Below are 23,940 nucleotides of genomic sequence, written 5' to 3'. Positions count from 1 at the left end.
AGCCAAAAATAGATAATCAAATTTGTATATATGCCGATATAAATGAAACCAAATATCTTACCCTATCAAATAATAGCTATATGTAATAAGGATTAAAAGCGAAAAATATGTGCATCCTTTTTGAAATTGTATGTGTGAGCTGTACCTAACTGGGCTGAAGCTAGAAAATTTCTGATTTCAATTTTAAGGTGAAGTATTTCTATTTTTATTAATATTTTTAAACCTTTTCTTTGAAAAACCTCTCCTTTTTTTTTGTTTTATTTTTGGTTTTATTTTTATTTATTATTTTATTTTTATCATTATTTTATCGCATATTTCTTTCTAATAATGTTTTCAAGTTAACTTTTATGATCTTTCATCATAATCCAGTTTCTTAGTTATTTGTATTCCTTTCTTTTAATTAAATTTAAACCTAACTTGGATCCACTTAAAACGTTAGGTAATAATATATATTCCCAAAAAAAAACTAAAAGCTATCGATAACAAAAAAAAATGTACAAATTAGTCTTCCATAATCAGTTTTGAATGTTGTAACATAACAGCTAAAGCAATATTTTTAGTTGAAGAATTACGCGGAAATATCCTGTCTTTGAATGGTATAATACGGTTTTTATGGATGAATGCATGTGAACAAAGGCAGTTTTATAGGTGCGTAATTTCATGTATGTATGCATATCGGTCTATATGCGTATAACGCAAGTGCTATAGACTTTAAGCTCATCAACGTTCCTTACGCCTTTTACAGCACTAAGCTACTCCTTTTATTACTAAGTTACGTTTAAAGTTCATGTATATTTACGTACTAATATAATTATATGCTTAGCGTTTGACATCCATTCTTTAATTATATTTACTTTGGTTTAAAATTTAATAATCCGAGATTTTCAAATTCGGTATACCGTAAATATTTACGCTTATATTTTCATAACTAGATAGCGGAAAAATTCAATACTTATTGGCCGTCAACGGCAATAGTGTTCGCCTTTCAAAAGTGCGCTTCCTTATAATTTAAGTATATGCAAATGAACACGCCCTAGGCGTCATGTACATACGTAGTGTATGAAGAATAAATTCTTATGCAAAAAGATTAAATGCAGTTTATATAATTTGATGTACTTCCCTTTCTACGATTTTGCATATACATACATTTATGTATATTTTAAATGGATGTATATTTTAAATGGTGTTATTTTAAAAATTTGTCATAAATTCATTAAATTGAATAGAAAGAAAGTTGAATTGTTTACAGCCGTGGGTACGAAAATAGCATTGAAAACTAATACCAAAGCTTCCGATTATCTCCCCTCATTTATTTTCGTTGGAAGTTCGACAGTGTTCAAAAAAAAAATTCATTAATTTCCAGAAAAGGAAAATCCTCAAACCATGTCGAAGCCATTACCGAAAATCTAATGCTTGGGAAAAAAAATTTTACGGAAATCTCGCCTTAAGTATTAAAATTCACACAAAAAAGAACAAATTTATTTAAATGCTTAAGTCCACCCATATATCATAGTGGTCTATTCCTGACTTCCTTTTTCGGCTTATTTTAATTTGCAAGATATATATATGCTACTAACTACTTGGCGGCGACTCACCCGGTGGCTGGTACTTACATAGCCGGCAAGAGTCCGTACCGTGGGCTTCTGCCGGCGTGGTTACTGGTGATGTTGTTTTTGCTGATGAAGTCGTCGCTGTTGGTGGTTATGGCGCGCGGTGTTAACGCTGTTGGTGGTTGTGGCGCGCGGTATTGGCGCACTGGGTCGGTACTGTTGGTGGTTATGGCGCGCGGTGTTGATAGCGGTGGCGTGCGGTATTGGCGCGCTTGGTTGGTACGGTTGGTGGTTATGGCGCGCGGCCTTTGCGCGCGATGTTGATAGCGGTGGCGTGCGGTATTGGCGAGCTTGGTTGGTACGGTTGGTGGTTATGGCGCGCGGCCTCGGCGCGCGGTGTTGATAGCGGTGGCGTGCGGTATTGGCGCGCTTGGTTGGTACGGTTGGTGGTTATGGCGCGCGGCCTTGGCGCGTTGACGTTATTGGTGGTGGTGGCAAACTCAGCGTCGAATATAAGGTGTCTTGGCCACGTTACGATTTAGTGTTTGGCGCTTCTCAGCTTCACCATTAATTTTCCTCAATTATGTTTAATATCCCCCCCACGCCTTCGACAGTATCTCTTTGTTTTGTGATAAGTTATATCTTTATGTAATCAGTTCCTCGGAGCCATTTTGGTTACACTATGAAAGGAGTTTTCCCATGCAATTAATATGCTAAACACCCAGAATTTTGTGTTGAATACACATCTCGAAACATTCATTTAAAAAGCAATCATATAACTAGCGAGCACCAAAATAAAATTACACCTTAGTTATATAGCATACACCAAATGATTTGCACAATTTATTTTGGATTATTAGCAAATATTTCTTTGGTGGTGAAGTATGCGGTCTAGGAATACCGCTTTATAGTGTCAGCGTGTTGCTCGCAACCACTCGCGACCACAATGCTTCAATCGTTGAAGCTCATGAAAATCCTTAATAATAGCTCCTCCTCAGGTGTATCAATTAAAGGCAGTGGTATATTTTGCACAGGTTCCACTTCACCAGAACTCGTCGCGTTCAAATGGTTCAGTTGTGGGTGTATAATGTACAGCAGGTCCTCTACTATTGAATCGGTTTACTTTCGCCAGCCACGTAGCATTTGGTGACGCCTGATTACAACGATTGAAATAACCTTTCTACGAGAAATTTAGTTTCCTTCCAATCACTTGACGATGACCAAAATTGGCACGAATTTCGTTTTTGATACTTCACTTCTTCTTTGAAAAGTTTTCTTTTTTTTCAACCATCACCGACGCTTGCCATTAACTTTATAATCATTCAAAATGGCCTACCGAGCCGATAAAGAGAGAAAAAAAATTCCACTTCTTATTGCGGCTGCACCATGGAAAGGCTCCGTTTTTATCTAACTGTGACTGCCATTATTTTATGGTTCGACCATATGGTTGGCCCATCTCTACCGCAACACATACTTTTTTTTTCAGGCTGTCAAAATCTTCGCGTTGATGTTAGGCGAAAGGAATGTACAGAAAGCGTAAAATTTCTCAACTTTTGTGTGTTGTGGGAAATTTGTGCGCTTAATTAGCTAACAATTGATCACCACGCGTTAAATAATTGCCAATGTGTTGTTTACATTTTGCGCTTTCCATCTCGTTTTCACAATCTCTAAGTCAGTACAACGAAACGAATCAAATCAGCTGAGGAGATAAGCCACCTACACCATTGCGCCAAGTGTTATTGAAAATTCGTCAATGTCATGGGAATTTTTGGCGATGCCACCCGCACGAAACTAACAAAATTTTGTTTTAACCACCCAGGCAGACACGAGTGAGGGTGAATCCTATCTTTTCCCTAACACTAGCCAACTTGTACGGTCTAAGGTTGAATCTCCCAAGTGGACCATAACAAACCTGCTTTGCTTTGAAGACCTGACGATGAAGCGAACAGGAAACCGGTTCACCTGTGGGAAGCCACTTCCAGGACCCTCCGATGCCAAGCAACGTGGGGCACGACTCACCCCTAAGATAAGAGTCTCAAAGTTCTACCGCGAAGCTAGCCGGGCAACAAGGTCCATCAAAAAAAAGTTTAGTCAAATCGGGAATTAATTCTGTTTCCTAGTTTAAGGCTTTGCGGCAAGTAGACATTTGTTATGGAGAACTCGTCAAAACTCCGAAAGGCTAGCCCGACCTAAGCGTGGGCTACCAGGGTGTTCACGGTCCTCGGTGAGTACGCGTGTGAACATCTTATGAGGTCAGTGCTCGGGGAGAATACTGGGCGAGATGTCCCCGACCGCCAAAACGCCCAGACAAAAAAGTCCGATTGGTAGGTAGTTAAAAAAAAATCATTTGGTAATTTGGCAAGAAAAAGTGTTCTTGTTTTTCATTGTGGACGAATATCCGAAGCATGAAAACGACCTATCAATTTCCCGATTAGGTCTTCGAGATCATACAGTGCATTGCCTATTTTTCGGAGCACGCGACACTTCAGGTATTTTGGCAGGAATTTGGCGTTAATGCCCTGTTTGAAGTTACTTAAGGCAAAGTTTTTCCGGAAAATTTCCTGATCTTCCTTATAGTTTACTTTTCTAGAGCGCTTGTTATAGGTGGTTACTCCCCTATCCTTGGCCTGATCTAAATTTCTACGGATCTGCTCACGAATATTAGTCAACTTGTCAGCTCGGCTTACTACCGTAACCTGGTCTTCCCGAAGGCTGCTGAGCTTCCCTAAAATGTTGTACGTTGAGGCATGTTGGACCATATTTTGACCATATAATGCAAAGTATGGAGAACACTGAATTGCCGTATGAAAATCACTTCTCAAAACTGATAAAATCTCGGGTATATGCTTATCCCAATCGGTATGGTCAGGTTTATCTTTCAGGAAAATCCTAATCTTCGAAACAATCTCTCTATTAGCGCGCTCGGATGCGTTCGGTTGAGGAGAATATAACCCCGTCCTCACGTGCGTCACCGCATAATTTACTAAAAATTGGTTCATTTCCTTCGAGATAAACTGCTTGCCATTGTCACTATGAATAAATTCAGGGACCTCTACAGCTGGAAAAATTTCTGAAGCGAAGTAATTTATGACGTTAACAGTGGTGGCTCTCTGCATGGGCTTTAGCCAAACGTATTTTGAAAGATGGTCTAGTACTATAAAAAGAAATTGATTTCGCCGCTTAGATCTCGGATACGGTCCTAGGAAATCGCAATATAATCGCTGAAATGGCCTCTCGGATGCAAAGGTATTTTCTATAGGCGGTCTCGACTTCTGATTAGTAGGTTTTACTGATTTGCAGGTATCACAACGCTGGACGTAGTCCCTGACGTCCTTAGCCTGCTGCGGCCAGAAGTACTTCTGGCTAACACGTTCTAAGGTTTTCTGCCACCCGCCATGGTAACTCCGGTTAGCGTGTGTGCTAATCTCACTGCTTCCTCAGTCAGCCCTTTCGGCAACCATAATCGCCACAGCGAGTCTTCTTCCCCTTCCACTCCCTTACGAAATTTAACTCGTTTGAAAATTACTCCGTCCACCACTCGCAAATCCGGAAGCGATTCCTCATTTTCGGTGACGGTCCGAATTAAGTCTAAATATTCGTTGCTGCTAAGTTCGGGAGAGACTAAGTCTATTTCCCCGGGTGTGGTAGTGAAAGACAACTCATCGGCATCAAACCGCGACAGCGCATCTGATACTACATTCAGGGTGCCCTTACGATGTTCCATTTTGAAGTCGTATCTTTGTAGTAAGAGCGACCACCTCGCCAACCTCCCGCTCAAGTCCTTTTGTGTCATTAACCACTTGAGACTGGAGTGGTCCGTGATAATACGAAACGGTAATCCCTCCACATAGGGTCGGAAACGCTTCACGCTGATTATGGCGGCGAGACATTCCAGCTCGGTTGCCGTGTAATTGCGTTGAGTATTATTCAGTTTTTTCGACACAAACGCGATCGGATGCTCAGCGCCCTTGTCATCGACCTGGAACAACACTCCGCCAATACCTATTTTCGAAGCGTCGCATTGTATCACGAATTCTCTTGAAAAGTCTGGTTGGGCCAAAACAGGGGCGGAACTCAAAGCTACTTTTAGCTTTTCGAAGGCCTCTATAGCTTCAGAGGTAAGCTTGAACGGGCCTGTTGACTTACGGAGACAGTCGGTCAAGGGACTTGCCAAGTCAACAAAATTGGTAATAAACGCCCTGTACCAATTCGCCATGCCCACAAACCTACGCACTTGCCGAGGGGATTTAGGGGTCGGGAAGTTTTGCATTGCTTCTATTTTTCCCGGATCCACTTTCAGACACCAGCTGCCTATCAAGTACCCTAAGTAGCGTATTTCCTTCTGACAAAATTTACTTTTTTCCACGTTTATTGTCAGCCCTGCGTCTCTCAAACATTGGGCCACTTCCGCTAGCAATTTCAGGTGGTCTTCAAAATTAGTGCTGCATACCATTAGGTCGTCCAGGTAGACAAAGACGTTCTCTCGCAGGCGCGAAGGGATTGCCTTGTCCATCAGCCTACTCATAGTCTGCGGTCCATTGCACAGACCAAATGGCAGTACTTTGAAGTGGTACAGAGGCCTTCCCGGAACTGCGAATGCTGTTTTTTCCTTAGAGGACTCTGTCAATTTGATCTGGAAGAACGCGTCCTTCAGATCAATGCCACTAATAAAATGCGTATCTTACAGTCTGCTCAATAAGCCGTTGATATGAGGCAGGGGGTACGAGTCTTTCTTAGTCACCGCGTTGACCTTCCTGGAATCTATGCACAGCCTAACTTTACCTGGTTTCCGGACCAGTACTACAGGACTACACCACGGGGAGTTCGATTCTTCTATAACTCCTAATTCGAGTAACCTGTCTAGTTCGCTAAAAGCTTCGGCTTGCCTCGGTGGCGAAAGAGGGAAATGTTTGCTTTTTATGGGAACGGCATCACCGGTGTCGATGTGATGCTCCACTAATTTAGTTTGCCCTAGGCCTAACTTCTCGTACGAAGGAAACGTCTCGATGACCTTTTGCAATTCTAATTTTCGTTCTGGTGACAACTCATGGAGGTTAAGTTCCTCTTCCTTTTCAAGTCTAATCTCTATGCACTCTACGCTTGGGAATATTTCGGGAGCTAACGCAAATGCTCTCCAAAAATCTACCCCGAAGTACGCTTCTTGGAGCAATGAGGGAACAAGGTAAAAACGAATAACCTTTGTGATATTTTTGAAAGTGACTGGTAGGGATACTGAGCCTAAAATTTTTTGCTTGTTGCCGCCCGCGGTATATACGAACGCGTGTAAGGGCTGATATTCGAAGCCGTTATCCTCTAGGAATTCTAATCCATTTTTCCCTAAGATGGAGACGTTGGCTCCCGAGTCCAACAGCCCTACAAGAAAGCTATCTCTAATTTTAGCCTTTACTAGAGGCCTTTCATCATCGGTAAGCGTTAACGTGGTGGCTTGCAGCAGTCTACGCTCCTGTACTCTCCTGTGGTATCTTTTCCTACACTTCAAAATATTGTCCGATACCGGGTATTGTTCGAAAATGGTATGTCTTATTTGTTCATACCTATGTTCCCTTTCTTCTAGGTTTGGTGGAAATTGCGTTTGACACGCGACATCCCTATGCTGGCGTCGCAGAATCTTGATACGCTCGCCCATCGCGGATGAGGACGTTTGACTCTCGGATTCGGAACTATTCGAATTGTCCGTACTGTCAGGGTAAGTTATTATCACGTTTGAGGGCTCTTCTGCCAGGGTACTACTGCGCCTCGGAAGCGTATCACCTCCATGCAGATATTCACCCTCTGGTTCAGTGCACAGGACGACGCCTCGAGCACTGGCTGGTATGGGAGCTATGAAGCCGAACGAGGTTCCCCCGCCTTCTCGCTCGGGTACTGGTTTCCCTGCCTGCGATGGTCCCTAGGGCATTTTGGAGTTAATACTCCTCTATGGCCACACTTGAAGCAAAAGGGGTTCATAATGGGTTCCTCGCAGTATATGTATGAGTGGCCCTGTGCCTGGCAATTCCAGCATTGGATTCCCGAATAGTCTGGTCTCCTGTTGCGTCGATATTCCAGCGCCTCTATCTGCGGATCCATTTCGCCGTCCTCGCCTTCCATCCTCATGTCTGGGGTTGGCACGCGTGCTTCGTTTACATGCCGTCCTGGGTAAGTGGCTCCCAGCAGCTTGCTTTCTTTCAGCACTTGTTCACCTCTGCGTGCTACATCGCGTAGATCATGAAGGGTCCTTACATCGGCGTTGAAAAGCATCAGCTTAAGGCTACTGTTGACGTTCCTTTTTATTATGTCAATCAGTAGAAGCTCCGACATGGGTTCTCTTAAGCGTGCGTTCAATTAGATTATGTCCGTGTGGAACACGTCATAACACTCACTTGCTTTCTGCTTCCGCATGGAGATCTCCATCATGATCTCGTGGTCAGTTTTCAAAGTGCCAAACTCTCTTTTCAATGAGTAGCATAAAAAGGCATATGTCGCATTAGGGTTTTGTTTTGTGAACAGGCAGTACCATTCTTCGGCCCGCCCGGAAAGAAACAGGTGGAAACTAGCCATGATTTGTTCGTCCGTGCATTGTGTGCGCTCACACAAGGTGTTCAGTTTAAAAAGGAAATCGGCTACGCTCCCAGTGCCGTCGAACGAGATTTTCCACTCCTGCGGTTTCACTACTATGCTGTTCGGAGTCGGGTACATTGGTGGTACTACTGTTGGAAGTGGGTTACGGTCAATCCTATTTGCGTTCCGGTTTTGATGAATTGATTGCTGCGCGGATTCGAGAGCGGCGTTGAGCTGGTCCATATTGGTTCTGATTGACCCCATCTCCCTCCGCATTTCCTCCTGCGAAGCCTGGAACAGCTGGTGTAGCACGTCCACCCACGAGCCTCCACGAGAAGCTTCGTCCTGCATTCCTAGGGTATTCGTCCGATCCCCGGCAGCTTCTCCAGAGTTCCCAACTCCTTGGTGTAGTGGTAAGGCACCAGCTCCATCCGGTGCATAGGTCGACACATTGGTTAATAGCCCCGAGATGTCATGCGTGTTTAATAGGGCACATTAAGGTTACTGGCGCTTACAGGTCTGTCCATTTTATCGCGAGGGTCATTCAGGTCCGAGCCCATGTTCATTACCGCGGGATCTCCGTATTGTCCCCCTACTGGGGTGTGCATCACCAAGGGACGCCTAGCCTTGGGGAAAGCCCCCCTATTATTACTGCCTCGGTTCTGGTTTCCCCGGAAATTCCCCGCACTCCCGAACGGAGTATTCCAACCCGGTTGCCCAAAAGACTGGTCGCGCGACATATGTAAAAAAAGGTCAAATCGTAGATTAAAAAAAACTTTTGCCACGTAAGGCCGTTAGGGATTGGAGGGAGAAAAAAAAAGTTAAAGTCCACCCCCTTCACCTAGTATACCTAACGATGATTGATAGAAAAAAAATGTTTATATATATATCTACAGGTGCGCGAGGAAATACAAAAAAAACTCGCAAATAAAAATTACCCAATAGATAGCCGTACAACAAAAATCAAGCGGCAAGAAAAAATGATTAGTTATATATGTATATATTTTGCATGATAAATGGGAATGCTGGCATCCCCTTCCCGAAGGCACTCGGGCTACAGGCAAAAACAAAAAAAAACAACACAAATCCATTCATACTTGTCCCTAGTGCTCCCAACCACAATGCGAGGGGGTCCTAAGGCCCCCTCCGATACTGGTTGGGGCCACTAGGGTCGGTACCAGGCACACACGGGTTGGTCTCAACACGCCCAGCCGCAACGCAGGGGCAGTCTCCAGGGGCTCTCCCCTGGGACTGGTTGGGGGTGTTGAGGCCTCCCGTCCCCTCTCGCTGGACACCCCTCCTGCCTCCGCCGCAATGGGTGGAGCGGTTTCGTAGCCGCTCCCCAGTCTGGCGGGACAGGAAGGGGTGTCACTCTGAATCCCAGCCCACCCCGCCACAGTCCACGTGGTATTCAACCTTACCACCTGGGACGTGGGATGAGCTGGCGTCCTTTCAGCACATACACACACGCACTCACACCAATGACACAAATTCGGCATAAGAAAACTATAACAATTTAAACATTAAAAGAAAAAAAATCCCAATTTAGCGGACAAAATATTTCCAAAGCCGACTACGGACAACATTCCGGCAAACTAAAATCCCCAATTACAAAAACTAAGTGCGTTCAGCACTGCCTCACCGGGTGAATACAAAAGTCCGGATAACTTGACGTGTAGTCCGTGGCTCCGTCAGCCACTGCCCTCGATGACCAGCCCGGACCACCTGATCTGTCCAACCAATCCCACCGCAACGTAGGTGGCAGCTCCTGTGGCTGCTCACTCGGACTGCTGGGGTGGTCAACGTCACAGGTTGACCCGACTGACCCTCGCGACCAGCGCCTCAGGCGCCACGTTGGGCGCCATCTGTTATGGATATCGCATTTACAGTGGAAGCAGTAAGGAAGGCGGTCGGCATGATGTGTTGGTGCACAGTGGCTAGTCATTGTCGGATGGGGCGGGTCCTTGCCAACCTTACTGTTCCTGCGCCATAAACAGAAAAAAGTTCCTATCATGCCTATCAAAAAACTCAGCTGTCAAATTAAAAAAAACCGACAGAAGCGCAGAGACCGACTCAAAACGCTCATAAATTCAAACTAAAACGACATCCGGTCGAACCGGATGCCACGGACAGACCGTTAGACATTCAAAAATTTGCAATTCAAAAAGAAATAACCGCAAAAAAAATACCGAACCGGACATGACCGGTTACTAATCGCTGAAAATCAAAATAAAAAAAAACGCTGAAAAATTAAAGGAAAACAAAAAGGCCGAATATACATAGAGGCGCTGCGGGTGGTGTTGCGACGCCCGGTGCATTATCCCACCCTCAAAAACCATGGCCACCGTCGCACCTAAAATTCCGGTGGCCCCTTACCTGTTTCCCTAAGTGCCTTCTAAATAAATGGCGACGCCAGCATTCCCATTTTAAATACTTATTTATTTATAATTCATTTCAATGAAGACTTAGGCAATATATATATACTAAGACTAACTAACTTTATAAAAAGAAATTTTTTTTTTTTTTTTTATTATTTAGTGTAAGTTTTGACGTAGTCATATGAAGTGTATCTAGTTATAAATGAAAGTTTAATTATAAAACAAAAAGAGAACAAACGTGTGCTAATTTATAATTTTTAATTATAAAATTTTTTCCTGTTACGGGTTCAGCTTTTATAAACCAAAGTTGTCTAAAAAAAAATTTTCGAAGTCTCAAAACAAACTATTCATGACCTTGCGAATTAGTCATTCAAAACGACAATCGGTACAAGTTAAAAATTTTGTTTTTCTCTTCTTCTTTGCTTCTCCTCCAACGCTTGCATTTACATTTTTCCCCTCAGCCAAAAATAGATAATAAAATTTGTATATATGCCGATATAAATGAAACCAAATATCTTACCCTATCAAATAATAGCTATATGTAATATGGATTAAAAGCGAAAAATATGTGCATCCTTTTTGAAATTGTATGTGTGAGCTGTACCTAACTGGGCTGAAGCTAGAAAATTTCTGATTTCAATTTTAAGGTGAAGTATTTCTATTTTTATTAATATTTTTAAACCTTTTCTTTGAAAAATCTCTCCTTTTTTTTTTGTTTTATTTTTGGTTTTATTTTTATTTATTATTTTATTTTTATCATTATTTTATCGCATATTTCTTTCTAATAATGTTTTCAAGTTAACTTTTATGATCTTTCATCATAATCCAGTTTTTTTTTTCTCTTAGTTATTTGTATTCCTTTCTTTTAATTAAATTTAAACCTAACTTGGATCCACTTAAAACGTTAGGTAATAATATATATTCCCAAAAAAAAAAAACTAAAAGCTATCGATAACAAAAAAAAAATGTACAAATTAATCTTCCATAATCAGTTTTGAATGTTGTAACATAACAGCTAAAGCAATATTTTTAGTTGAAGAATTACGAGGAAATATCCTGTCTTTGAATGGTATAATACGGTTTTTATGGATGAATGCATGTGAACAAAGGCAGTTTTATAGGTGCGTAATTTCATGTATGTATGCATATCGGTCTATATGCGTATAACGGAAGTGCTATAGACTTTAAGCTCATCAACGTTCCTTACGCCTTTTACAGCACTAAGCTACTCCTTTTATTACTAAGTTACGTTTAAAGTTCATGTATATTTACGTACTAATATAATTATATGCTTAGCGTTTGACATCCATTCTTTAATTATATTTACTTTGGTTTAAAATTTAATAATCCGAGATTTTCAAATTCGGTATACCGTAAATATTTACGCTTATATTTTCATAACTAGATAGCGGAAAAATTCAATACTTATTGGCCGTCAACGGCAATAGTGTTCGCCTTTCAAAAGTGCGCTTCCTTATAATTTAAGTATATGCAAATGAACACGCCCTAGGCGTCATATACATACGTAGTGTATGAAGAATAAATTCTTATGCAAAAAGATTAAATGCAGTTCATATAATTTGATGTACTTCCCTTTCTACGATTTTGCATATACATACATTTATGTATATATATTTTAAATGGTGTTATTTCAAAAATTTGTCATAAATTCATTAAATTGAATAGAAAGAAAGTTGAATTGTTTACAGCCGTGGGTACGAAAATATCATTGAAAACTAATACCAAAGCTTCCGATTATCTCCCCTCATTTATTTTCGTTGGAAGTTCGACAGTGTTCAAAAAAAAACTTCATTAAATTCCAGAAAAGGAAAATCCTCAAACCATGTCGAAGCCATTACCGAAAATCTAATGCTTGGGAAACAAATTTTACGGAAATCTCGCCTCAAGTATTAAAATTCACACAAAAAAGAACAAATTTATTTAAATGCTTAAGTCCACTCATATATCGTAGTGGTCTATTCCTGACTTCCTTTTTCGGCTTATTTTAATTTGGAAGATATATATATGCTACTAAGTACTTGGCGGCGACTCACCCGGTGGCTGGTACTTACATAGCCGGCAAGAGTCCGTACCGTGGGCTTCTGCCGGCGTGGTTACTGGTGATGTTGTTTTTGCTGATGAAGTCGTCGCTGTTGGTGGTTATGGCGCGCGGCCTTGGCGCGCGGTGTTAACGCTGTTGGTGGTTGTGGCGCGCGGTATTGGCGCACTGGTTCGGTACTGTTGGTGGTTATGGCGCGCGGTGTTGATAGCGGTGGCGTGCGGTATTGGCGCGCTTGGTTGGTACGGTTGGTGGTTATGGCGCGCGGTGTTGATAGCGGTGGCGTGCGGTATTGGCGCGCTTGGTTGGTACGGTTGGTGGTTATGGCGCGCGGCCTTGGCGCGCGTTGTTGATAGCCGTGGCGTGCGGTATTGGCGCGCTTGGTTGGTACGGTTGGTGGTTATGGCGCGCGGCCTTGGCGCGTTGACGTTATTGGTGGTGGTGGCAAACTCAGCGTCGAATATAAGGTGTCTTGGCCACGTTACGATTTAGTGTTTGGCGCTTCTCAGCTTCACCATTAATTTTCCTCAATTATGTTTAATATCCGCCCCACGCCTTCGACAGTATCTCTTTGTTTTGTGATTAGTTATATCTTTATGTAATCAGTTCCTCGGAGCCATTTTGGTTACACTATGAATGGAGTTATCCCATGCAGTTAATATGCTAAACACCCAGAATTTTGTGTTGAATACACATCTCGAAACATTCATTTAAAAAGCAATCATATAACTAGCGATCACTGTTAAATTTCCAAAATAAAATTACACCTTAGTTATATAGCATACACCAAATGATTTGCACAATTTATTTTGGATTATTAGCAATTATTTCTTTGGTGGTGAAGTATGCGGTCTAGGAATACCGCTTTATAGTGTCAGCGTGTTGCTCGCAACCACTCGCGACCACAATGCTTCAATCGTCGAAGCTCATGAAAATCCTTAATAATAGCTCCTCCTCAGATGTATCAATTAACGGCAGTGGTATATTTTGCACAGGTTCCACTTCACCAGAACTCGTCGCGTTCAAATGGTTCAGTCGTGGGTGTATAATGTACAGCAGGTCCTCTACTATTGAATCGGTTTACTTTCGCCAGCCACGTAGCATTTGGTGACGCCTGATTACAACGATTGAAATAACCTTTCTACGAGAAATTTAGTTTCCTTCCAGTCACTTGACGATGACCAAAATTGGCACGAATTTCGTTTTTGATACTTCACTTCTTCTTTGAAAAGTTTTCTTTTTTTTCAACCATCACCGACGCTTGCCATTAACTTTATAATCATTCAAAATGGCCTACCGAGCCGATAAAGAGAGAAAAAAAATTCCACTTATTATTGCGGCTGCGCCATGGAAAGGCTCTGTTTTTATCTAACTGTGACTGCCATTATTTTATGGTTCGACCATATGGTTGGCCCATCTCTACCGCAACACATACTTTTTTTTCCAGGCTGTCAATATCTTCGCGTTGATGTTAGGCGAAAGGAATGTACAGAAAGCGTAAAATTTCTCAACTTTTGTGTGTTGTGGGAAATTTGTGCGCTTAATTAGCTAACAATTGATCACCACGCGTTAAATAATTCCCAATGTGTTGTTTACATTTTGCGCTTTCCATCTCGTTTTCACAATCTCTAAAGCTGGAGACATTGGTGCTTTATCGGTAACCGTATCGGTAACATTTTAACAGCTGATTCGACCAACCTTATGAGAATCAATGCAATCGATTATTGGTGCCGCTAAGGTCGTAACCGTATCGTAGCCAACCAATTGGGTTTTAGCCGGAGTCATTGGTGCCGTATGTCGTATCGCTATATCCGTATCCCTAACGTAATCAGCTGTTTATCGTTACGACGGTAAACCAAAACCCAATTGGTTGGCTACGATACGGTTACGACCTTAGCGGCACCAATAATCGATTGCATTGATTCTCATAAGGTTGGTCGAATCAGCTGTTAAAAGGTTACCGATACGGTTACCGATAAAGCACCAATGTCTCCAGCTTTTGGTTTACCGTCGTAACGATAAACAGCTGATTACGTTAGGGATACGGATACAGCGATACGACATACGGCACCAATGACTCCAGCTTAATGCGGCAGTTACTCACGAACGTACGTACCAAAAACGTGTCAGCTGACACGACCTATCTTATGAGTGTGCAATGTAAACGAAAACTCACCGACGTACACCGCCCGTACGTACGTAGCCCGGAACGTAGAAATCAAAACAATTTTGATTTTTTCCGTAAGAACGTGTCAGCTGATCGCTCTCTCACTAGACAGAGTTGCCTAGTAAACTTTTGTGCGCTAATTTTTGACCGTTTGAAGTTTTATGCAAAAACACCTAATTAAAGTTTGAAAAATTGTGAAAATAATTCGAAATAATTATGTAGAAGTGCAGATTATAAATATATAATCTATTTATATTTATTTAATATTAATTCCAGCCTTTTACAACATCAAAAATTAAATTGGAAAAAGTTGATGTTTCCATAAGCATGCATGCAAAATGGGCAATGGCAACAGTGCTTATCTGTAAACAAAACACACACAAATATGTTATGTACGTGTACACAAACGCACACATTGATTCGTTCGGGCTTGAGGGTTCGGTCAAACGTGTTTCGTACGACAAACGTCCGTACGTACGGCACACGTTGGTGGGTAATTGCCGCCTAAGTCAGTACAACGAAACGAATCAAATCCGCTGATGAGATAAGCCACCTACACCATTGCGCCAAGTGTTATTGAAAATTCGTCAAATTTTGGCGATGCCACCCGCACGAAACTAACAAAATTTTGTTTTAACCACCCAGGCAGACATGAGTGAGGGTGAATCCTATCTTTTCCCTAACACTAGCCAACTGGTACGGTCTAAGGTTGAATCTCCCAAGTGGACCATAACAAAATTTTTATCTTCTATAATCGGTAATTATGATCAAATTTTAGAGACGTGGATTTTTCTTCATAGAAAAAGTTCCACCTCAATCAATCTCTATTTGGAAGCACAAAATAAAGGGGCCATTACTGATAATTAGCATAGACTTGACTTGACTTGGCGTAAACTTGGCAACTTACCACGATTATACTCCACTTAGCGCATACAATCTGGCACCATAATCAATAAATGTCAATTTGTATGACAACATGTCAAAATGAAAGGGAAACAAACAAATGGCATCTCAAAATGCAAAAGTTGTTGTTATTGTTATAGCAGTGCTTCGCCCCACCTAATAGCTGCAAACGTCACTTAGAACTTACATAGAAAATCAAAATTCAACAACAAAGTCATTTGGTTTCTTTTATTAACGTTAAGAACATCAAATTAACGAAACGATTTTGTTTCGTTTTCTGCCATATCGAAACGAAATCAAATCGTTTATGTTTATTATTAATTTCAAACTATGCTGGCAAAGCTGATTGATGGCGGAGTTATTAAAGGTGAAAGCATTAGCCAAGCTGATTACAACTTTTCTCATGAATTTTGACAGTACGAACATTCCTCAGAGTATTTTTGACATTACCACCAACGAATTACACAAACAAATTACATGGAGTTTGTGTGTGTATATCCGCTCGCTGTTACCACCTTACGGCTTCACCATGGCTATAGCATTGCCAGCACAATTTAAACATAAAGTATCACGTTTTTGTTAACGTTTTTAAAGTTAACGAAAGCTTTTCGTTTCGGTTAAAAACGAGATACAATTTATCTTGATAATTTCTTTATCGATAATATTTTGAGGTGTTTCAACGGACATTGTGGAAATTTTTTGATAAACGGTAAGCTTAACGTTAAGGTGCATCCCTGAGTAAAGTTCACAAATCATACAACCAAGATTGCGCATGTAAAAAAAATATCAGCTGTTTTTTATGGGCAATTTTTATGTCATTTTCCTTTAGCTCTTGTTTTTCTCTCTTTCTTTCATTCGCTCAAGCAGTCAAGTGTGACGTAGTTGCGCAGAACAAAGCAATTTTGAACTTGTGAATGCGCAATCTTCTGTATTGATTTGTGAGAAAAGTTGATATAACAAGTTCGATTACTTTTACATCGATAACATATAAACACACCTAATTGGAATGTTGAGATTTGCTACTGGATTAAGTAAAAATTTTGTGCATTTTTGCCGGTTAAATATCTTTTATTTTGTGCATAACGCTGTTAGTTCACTTTAAAAGCATTTCGCAGGTTATGCAAAATGGTGGATGCTAAATTGGAGGCTGTGCCTAATGTAGATATTGAAGAAGGGATCTTCAAATATGTGCTAATAAAAGTTTATGGACAGGATGAATCGAATCAAAAGAAAATTGTGCGAGGCTATGCTGATTGTCAATGGCATTGTAAGTTATAGAATTAATTATAATTATTGTTCCAGCATGAGATACAGGAGCAGCGTACCACATTAAAGTTGGTTTGAACTGACTGCTCAGTATAGACTTCATATAAAATGCCTACATGGCCTCAAGCGTTTGTCCGAAGCTCAAAATAAGGAACCTCACTTAATACAACTCAATCCCTTTGAATTGCTGCCAAAACCGAACAAGACATTGTTTGGGGAGCAGCGTCCACAGCTGGTCACTGAATTCGTGGCTTCATATAGACATCATGGTGATAGTTATCTATCTGCGACTATCGTGAAGCAGTGTCCAGACAGAGCTCTGTGAAGTTGGCACCTACTTGGTCGAATAATTAAAAAAACCATATCTCATTCGTTTGTCCACCGTTTGTCCACGTTTGTCCAGGAAAAATTTTCGTTTGTCCACCTTTTGTCAAAAAGTTATTTCAAAAAAAAAAAAAATCGTGTGTGAAGTTGGCACCTCCATTTGCGAGTATTTAAAAAAACTAAATGCCATTCGTTTGTCCATCGTTTGTCCAGGAAAAATTTTCGTTTGTCCACCTTTTGTTAAAAAGTTTTATTGTGCTATATCGTATGTCCGTCGTTTGCCCATCGTTTGTCCATGTTTGTCCAGGAAAAATTTTCGTTTGTCCACCTTTTGTTAAAAAGTTATAACAAAAACATTTTTTTTCGAAAAAACCCAAAACAATTTTTGTTTCGCTTTATTGTGCTAAATCGTATGTCCGTCGTTTGCCCATCGTTTGTCCATGTTTGTCCAGGAGACATTTTCGTTTTTCCACCTTTTGTTAAAAAGTTAATTCAAAAAAACAAGAATCGTGTGTGAAGTTGGCACCTCCATTTACGAGTAATTAAAAAAACCAAATGCCATTCGTTTGTCCATCGTTTGTCCACGTTTGTCCAGGAAAAATTTTCGTTTGTCCACCTTTTGTTAAAAAGTTATAACAAAAACATTTTTTTTTTCGAAAAAACCCAAAAAAATTTTTGTTTCGCTTTATTGTGCTAAATCGTATGTCCGTCGTTTGCCCATCGTTTGTCCATGTTTGTCCAGGAAAATTTTTCGTTTGTCCACCTTTTGTTAAAAAGTTATAACAAAAACATTTTTTTTTTCGAAAAAACCCAAAAAAATTTTTGTTTCGCTTTATTGTGCTAAATCGTATGTCCGTCGTTTGCCCATCGTTTGTCCATGTTTGTCCAGGAGAAATTTTCGTTTGTCCACCTTTTGTTAAAGAGTTAATTCAAAAAAACAAGAATCGTGTGTGAAGTTGGCACCTCCATTTACGAGTAATTAAAAAAACCAAATGCCATTCGTTTTTCCATCGTTTGTCCACGTTTGTCCAGGAAAACTTTTCGTTTGTCCACCTTTTGTTAAAAAGTTATATCAAAAACATTTTTTTTCGAAAAAACCCAAAAAAATTTTTGTTTCGCTTTATTGTGCTAAATCGTATGTCCGTCGTTTGCCCATCGTTTGTCCATGTTTGTCCAGGAGAAATTTTCGTTTGTCCACCTTTTGTTAAAAAGTTAATTCAAAAAAACAAGAATCCCGTGTGAAGTTGGCACCTCGATTTACGAGTAATTAAAAAAACCAAATGCCATTCGTTTGTCCATCGTTTGTCCACGTTTGTCCAGGAAAAATTTTCGTTTGTCCACCTTTTGTTAAAAAGTTATAACAAAAACATTTTTTTTTTTCGAAAAAACCCAAACAAATTTTTGTTTCGCTTTATTGTGCTAAATCGTATGTCTGTCGTTTGCCCATCGTTTGTCCATGTTTGTCCAGGAAAATTTTTCGTTTGTCCACCTTTTGTTAAAAAGTTATAACAAAAACATTTTTTTTTTCGAAAAAACCCAAACAAATTTTTGTTTCGCTTTATTGTGCTAAATCGTATGTCCGTCGTTTGCCCATCGTTTGTCCATGTTTGTCCAGGAGAAATTTTCGTTTGTCCACCTTTTGTTAAAAAGTTAATTCAAAAAAACAAGAATCGTGTGTGAAGTTGGCACCTCCATTTACGAGTAATTAAAAAAACGAAATGCCATTCGTTTGTCCATCGTTTGTCCACGTTTGTCCAGGAAAAATTTTCGTTTGTCCACCTTTTGTTAAAAAGTTATAACAAAAATATGCCTATAACAAAAATATTCTTTGCAGCGTAGGTAAATGCAAAACTCTAATTCCACGAATCTTCAAATGACTTGCGCGCAGGATTTCTAATCTATTGAGAGCTCACCAGATACAATCCGTCACGACGTACGCCATTTTCCACTGACAGCACGTGCGTGGTGGAAATTGAGACACAAAACGACTCTTAAAGTATAAGGCCGGGAAAAAACAGTTTGGTCTGAGCATATAACCATTAACATCTTTCACCTCAAAATCGCAAGCTTCGCCGCCGGTATACCCTGTGGATCCTACGCCGCCGCCAAAAAAGTGATCAGCGTAAACCTCTAACTCATACTCATTAAAAGTATGTCATCAAAAATAAAAAAAATTATTTAGAACTAATTTGTTGTTAATTATTGTCCATGTGATGTATGTAACTCAAAATTTATTTTATTTTTTGAGAAAACGCAAACAAATTTAATTTTTTTCGTACTTTCGTTATGAAAATAATATACAAATACACATCCACTCTCCAGAGTTTTAATTGATTTATTAACAATTTTCACTAATAAATACTTCAGCTAAATTTATGGCGATTTTTTTCTATAACAATATGTGTCAATACGTGGTAAAACCAATGTAAATGAAGTTTGGAAATATAAAACATTATTCCATATAACATACATTTTGAGGTCCACATCAAAACGAAACATTTCCTAAATGCAACCAAGCCTTCGTGTTTTATGGTAAAGATCCCTATAAATTTGAAGAAAAGTGCTAAGATCAAAAAAAAAAAAAAAAAGAAACAAGATATACAATGTAAAGCTAGGCCAGTATCGTGTTGTATGATCCATGACTCAAATAATTTTTTTAAATCGCAATAGCACTGAATTGGTTAATCGGATTAGGAAAATATGTGAAATGGTGGCTACCTGTACTCATAAGATCTATAACTTATTATAATTTTTACGATTTTTTTTGGCAGATTTATATTTATCGTATGAGTGAAATTGCTTTTCGATACGTGATCGTGCAAACGTTATTGGCTCATGCTAACACCGTAAATTTTATGTACAATTTAAAACTTTCCGTGTAGTTTAAAAAAATTGTATTTTCGTTGAACTGTAAAATTTTGTTTAATGGAGGTAGCACCACAATACAACTTTCACTAGAGATCAATGGAAATATTCTTTGCCAAAATGACTTATGGCTGAAATGTTACGTTGTGATGTGGAAAATAGCGTACGTCGTGACGGATTGTATCTGGTGAGCTCTCAATAGATCAGAAATCCTGCGCGCAAGTCATTTGAAGATTCGTAGAATTAGAGTTTTGCATTTACCTACGCTGTAAAGAATATTTTTGTTATAGGCATATTTTTGTTATAACTTTTTAACAAAAGGTGGACAAACGAAAAATTTTTGGACAAACGTGGACAACGATGGACAAACGAATGGCATTTGTTTTTTTTAATTACTCGTAGATGGAGGTGCCAACTTCACACACGATTTTTGTTTTTTTGAAATAACTTTTTAACAAAAGGTGGACAAACGAAAATGTTTCCTGGACAAACATGGACAAACGATGGGCAAACGACGGACATACGATTTAGCATAATAAAGCGAAACGAAAAATTTTTTGGGTTTTTTCAAAAAAAAAATGTTTTTGTTATAACTTTTTAACAAAAGGTGGACAAACGAAAATTTTTCCTGGACAAACGTGGACAAACGATGGACAAACGTATGGCATTTGGTTTTTTAAATTTCTCGTAAATGAAGGTGCCAATTTCACACACGATTCTTGTTTTTTTGAAATAACTTTTTAACAAAAGGTGGACAAACGAAAATATTTCCTGGACAAACGTGGACAACGATGGACAAACGAATGGCATTTGTTTTTTTTAATTACTCGTAGATGGAGGTGCCAACTTCACACACGATTTTTGTTTTTTTGAAATAACTTTTTAACAAAAGGTGGACAAACGAAAATGTTTCCTGGACAAACATGGACAAACGATGGGCAAACGACGGACATACGATTTAGCATAATAAAGCGAAACGAAAAATTTTTTGGGTTTTTTCGAAAAAAAATGTTTTTGTTATAACTTTTTAACAAAAGGTGGACAAACGAAAATTTTTCCTGGGCAAACGTGGACAAACGATGGACAAACGAATGGCATTTGGTTTTTTTAATTACTCGTAAATGGAGGTGCCAACTTCACACGGGATTTTTTTTTTTTGAAATAACTTTTTAACAAAAGGTGGACAAACGAAAATTTTTCCTGGACAAACGTGGACAAACGATGGACAAACGAATGGCATTTAGTTTTTTTAAATACTCGCAAATGGAGGTGCCAACTTCACACGCGATTTTTTTTTTTTTTGAAATAACTTTTTAACAAAAGGTGGACAAACGAAAAATTTTCCTGGACAAACATGGACAAACGGTGGACAAACGAATGAGATATGGTTTTTTTAATTTTTCCACCAAGTAGGTGCCAACTTCACAGAGCTTCCAGACAGACCTTGTTATTCAGACTACGCTAACTTGCGTTTTGGTGCACAACAACAAAGGTGCGTCGAGAAGCAACTTTATGGGCTTTTTATCACTATGAGATTATAGCCTATCCTCTTTAAGGAGTGAAGGCGGTAATTCTTCACCGTAGCTCACAACTGCTAAAACTCGACCAAAAATATGGGGAGAGGTGTCGAAAGACGCGTTTAAATCCCAGGAAACGAACTCGTGAGCGGAAATTCAAAATTTTATTCCTGTCAAAAGATATTTAAAAAAACCGAAAAATGGCCCCGGAGCGCTCCGAAACCGAGAGTATTTTTGCACAGAACACCTTTCTGCATTGGCGGCCTCTGACGGCGCTTATAAAAAATTACCCTGGGTGGGTCCAACACTGTTTTGGAGACCAAAACTATATTCGCGCAAAACACTTTTACGCACAGTTTTTCTTGTGGGTACAAATCATCAAAATTACAACAATCACATGAAAATTTTCAATTTTGTTTGCAAATATCTCCGAAAAGAAATAAAATTTCTAAGTTTCGCTTTTTTTGGACGAGTTTTAGCAGTTGTGAGTTTAAGTAAAGAATTACCCTCTTAGCCCTCAACGTTTTTTGCAGGCTTCAAAATCTGCTTCCTAAGAATCTTCTACTGTAGATAGGAGGGTATTTTTTTGCTTCCTCAAAATAGGCTTGGTTTTGTTTTAAGCATTTATTGGTATCTTCGCGAAGGTATTATTGAGATATGTTATCATGTCTACAGTTCTTTGACATATTTTCTCACAAATTGCAGTTTTCCTAGAGCTAAAGTTGTACCCTTTAACAAGTATACTCGAATTTGTATTCAAATGGAAAAACGTTAATGCAAATTAAAGTATGTTGAAAATTGTATTTCAATTGGAACATCCTAATTTCCAACGAGATATTGCTTCATTGGGCTAGGAAGTGTTTGGAAGAGCTGATAGTTGTACTGGTTTTATTTGATGGAAACTACTACCTGCTCTTAGTTTAACGTAGATAAAAGTTGTGTAATCCTTTCCTACCTAATTTCAGCTGACATTTATGATCGATCCAGCGAATCTTGCAAAGGTCTTGGATTAGAAACAGAATGCTTAGGCGGTGGACGTATTGAACACAATCCAGATTTGAAACTGATAAAAGTGTACGGTTACTCGCAGGTAAGATAGTCTTATAGCGTGTTCTTTTCTAAAATAAATTGTTGCCTAAGTAAATGGTAAAGCCTTAATAGAGTTACTCCCACCCCAGAAAATTTTCAATATTTCTGGTGCATGCAAAGAATATAAAATGGCTACCCCGTGTATTAGCTGATTTTCATAAACACGCTGTCAATGATAATAAAAATTCAATAGCAATTATTTCCTTCATTTCAATTTTCTTCGCCTGCAAATATGTGAAGTTACGAAAATAAATTGTCACGATCAGCTAGTTTAGCAGAGTTGCACCGCCACACCGCCATTTTATGCATGGTAAAAGTGTAACGCATTTGCGTTGCGAGCAGGCAACAATTTTCACAAAAGAACGAAATACCCCGTAAATGAGTTACCTGTTTTTTAGAACAGAACAAAATATATTTACACCCTTGCGCGGCGTGCAAAAAGCGTAAGACTTTTGCCAGAAAAGAAAGCGCTATTAATAAAATATAAATATGCACTTTTTGATTGTTATAATTATTGTATAATCTATAAGCACAGCTACAACAATTGTATAAATTTCAGGGCTTTGGCAAAGCGGATCATGCAGAGACGAAAAAAATTTTACAAAAAAAATTTACAGATTATGAAATTCAAATATCTGATGAAGGCTATTAAAAGGTGCTAAAATAAACCAACGGAGGCAAAGTATGACAAAGCAAAAAAAAAAAAAAAAACTGGGCGGTATTAGTTAACGTCATTGAGAATGCAAAATTTATACGTTGCAGCAATATAACAAAGATGCACCAGTTATTCAACCAAGTTTAATTATGTTTACTTGAATTTTTTGATGCTGTTTAAAGCTTTTAATCTAATAATACCATTAACATGTTCCATAAATTTGTAATTGACTTTTTATCAACGTAGGTTGGCTTAAGCAGAGAAGTATAGTTGTTCGTAGCGACTTGGATTAGTGCCACTTATAACACAAATCATTTTTAAAAGGAGTTTCCAGAATTTGTTTTAAGGATTGTGATACTCATCAATAAATTTCTAAATAATTTCACTTCACGATCGGAATCACTTACAGCCTTTGAGTTAAGTTGTAAACGCACAAGAACACAACAAGTTAATTGGATTTTGAATCACTGGACTGACAGAAGCATTAGTAGAAGCTGCTGATTTGCATGTAAGGCGTCGATACCCTGAAAATTCTTTGGGTGCCAAACGTGAAAACCTAGCCTATTCCTCATCCTGACATTTCAAGCTTAGTTTCAATTTGACTTTAAA

The 23,940-nt window shown here is 39.3% G+C and overlaps 1 protein-coding gene across 1 annotated transcript; it reads left to right on the top strand.

Moving 5' to 3' along the window:
- The first annotated feature begins 16,606 nt into the window (after positions 1–16,606).
- Positions 16,607–23,550, top strand: LOC137251882 (sex-regulated protein janus-A-like). Its single transcript, XM_067786813.1, has 3 exons — positions 16,607–16,882; positions 22,553–22,677; positions 23,236–23,550. The coding sequence occupies exons 1-3, from the start codon at positions 16,741–16,743 to the stop codon at positions 23,326–23,328; spliced, it is 360 nt and encodes a 119-aa protein (XP_067642914.1). The 5' UTR covers positions 16,607–16,740; the 3' UTR covers positions 23,329–23,550.
- The last annotated feature ends 390 nt before the right edge of the window (positions 23,551–23,940 follow it).

Source organism: Eurosta solidaginis, chromosome 1, assembly GCF_040869045.1.
Source record: "Eurosta solidaginis isolate ZX-2024a chromosome 1, ASM4086904v1, whole genome shotgun sequence".
NCBI classification, from domain to species: domain Eukaryota; kingdom Metazoa; phylum Arthropoda; class Insecta; order Diptera; family Tephritidae; genus Eurosta; species Eurosta solidaginis.
Note: the sequence above shows the minus strand (reverse complement) of the source record. Positions and strands in the feature narration are given on the sequence as shown.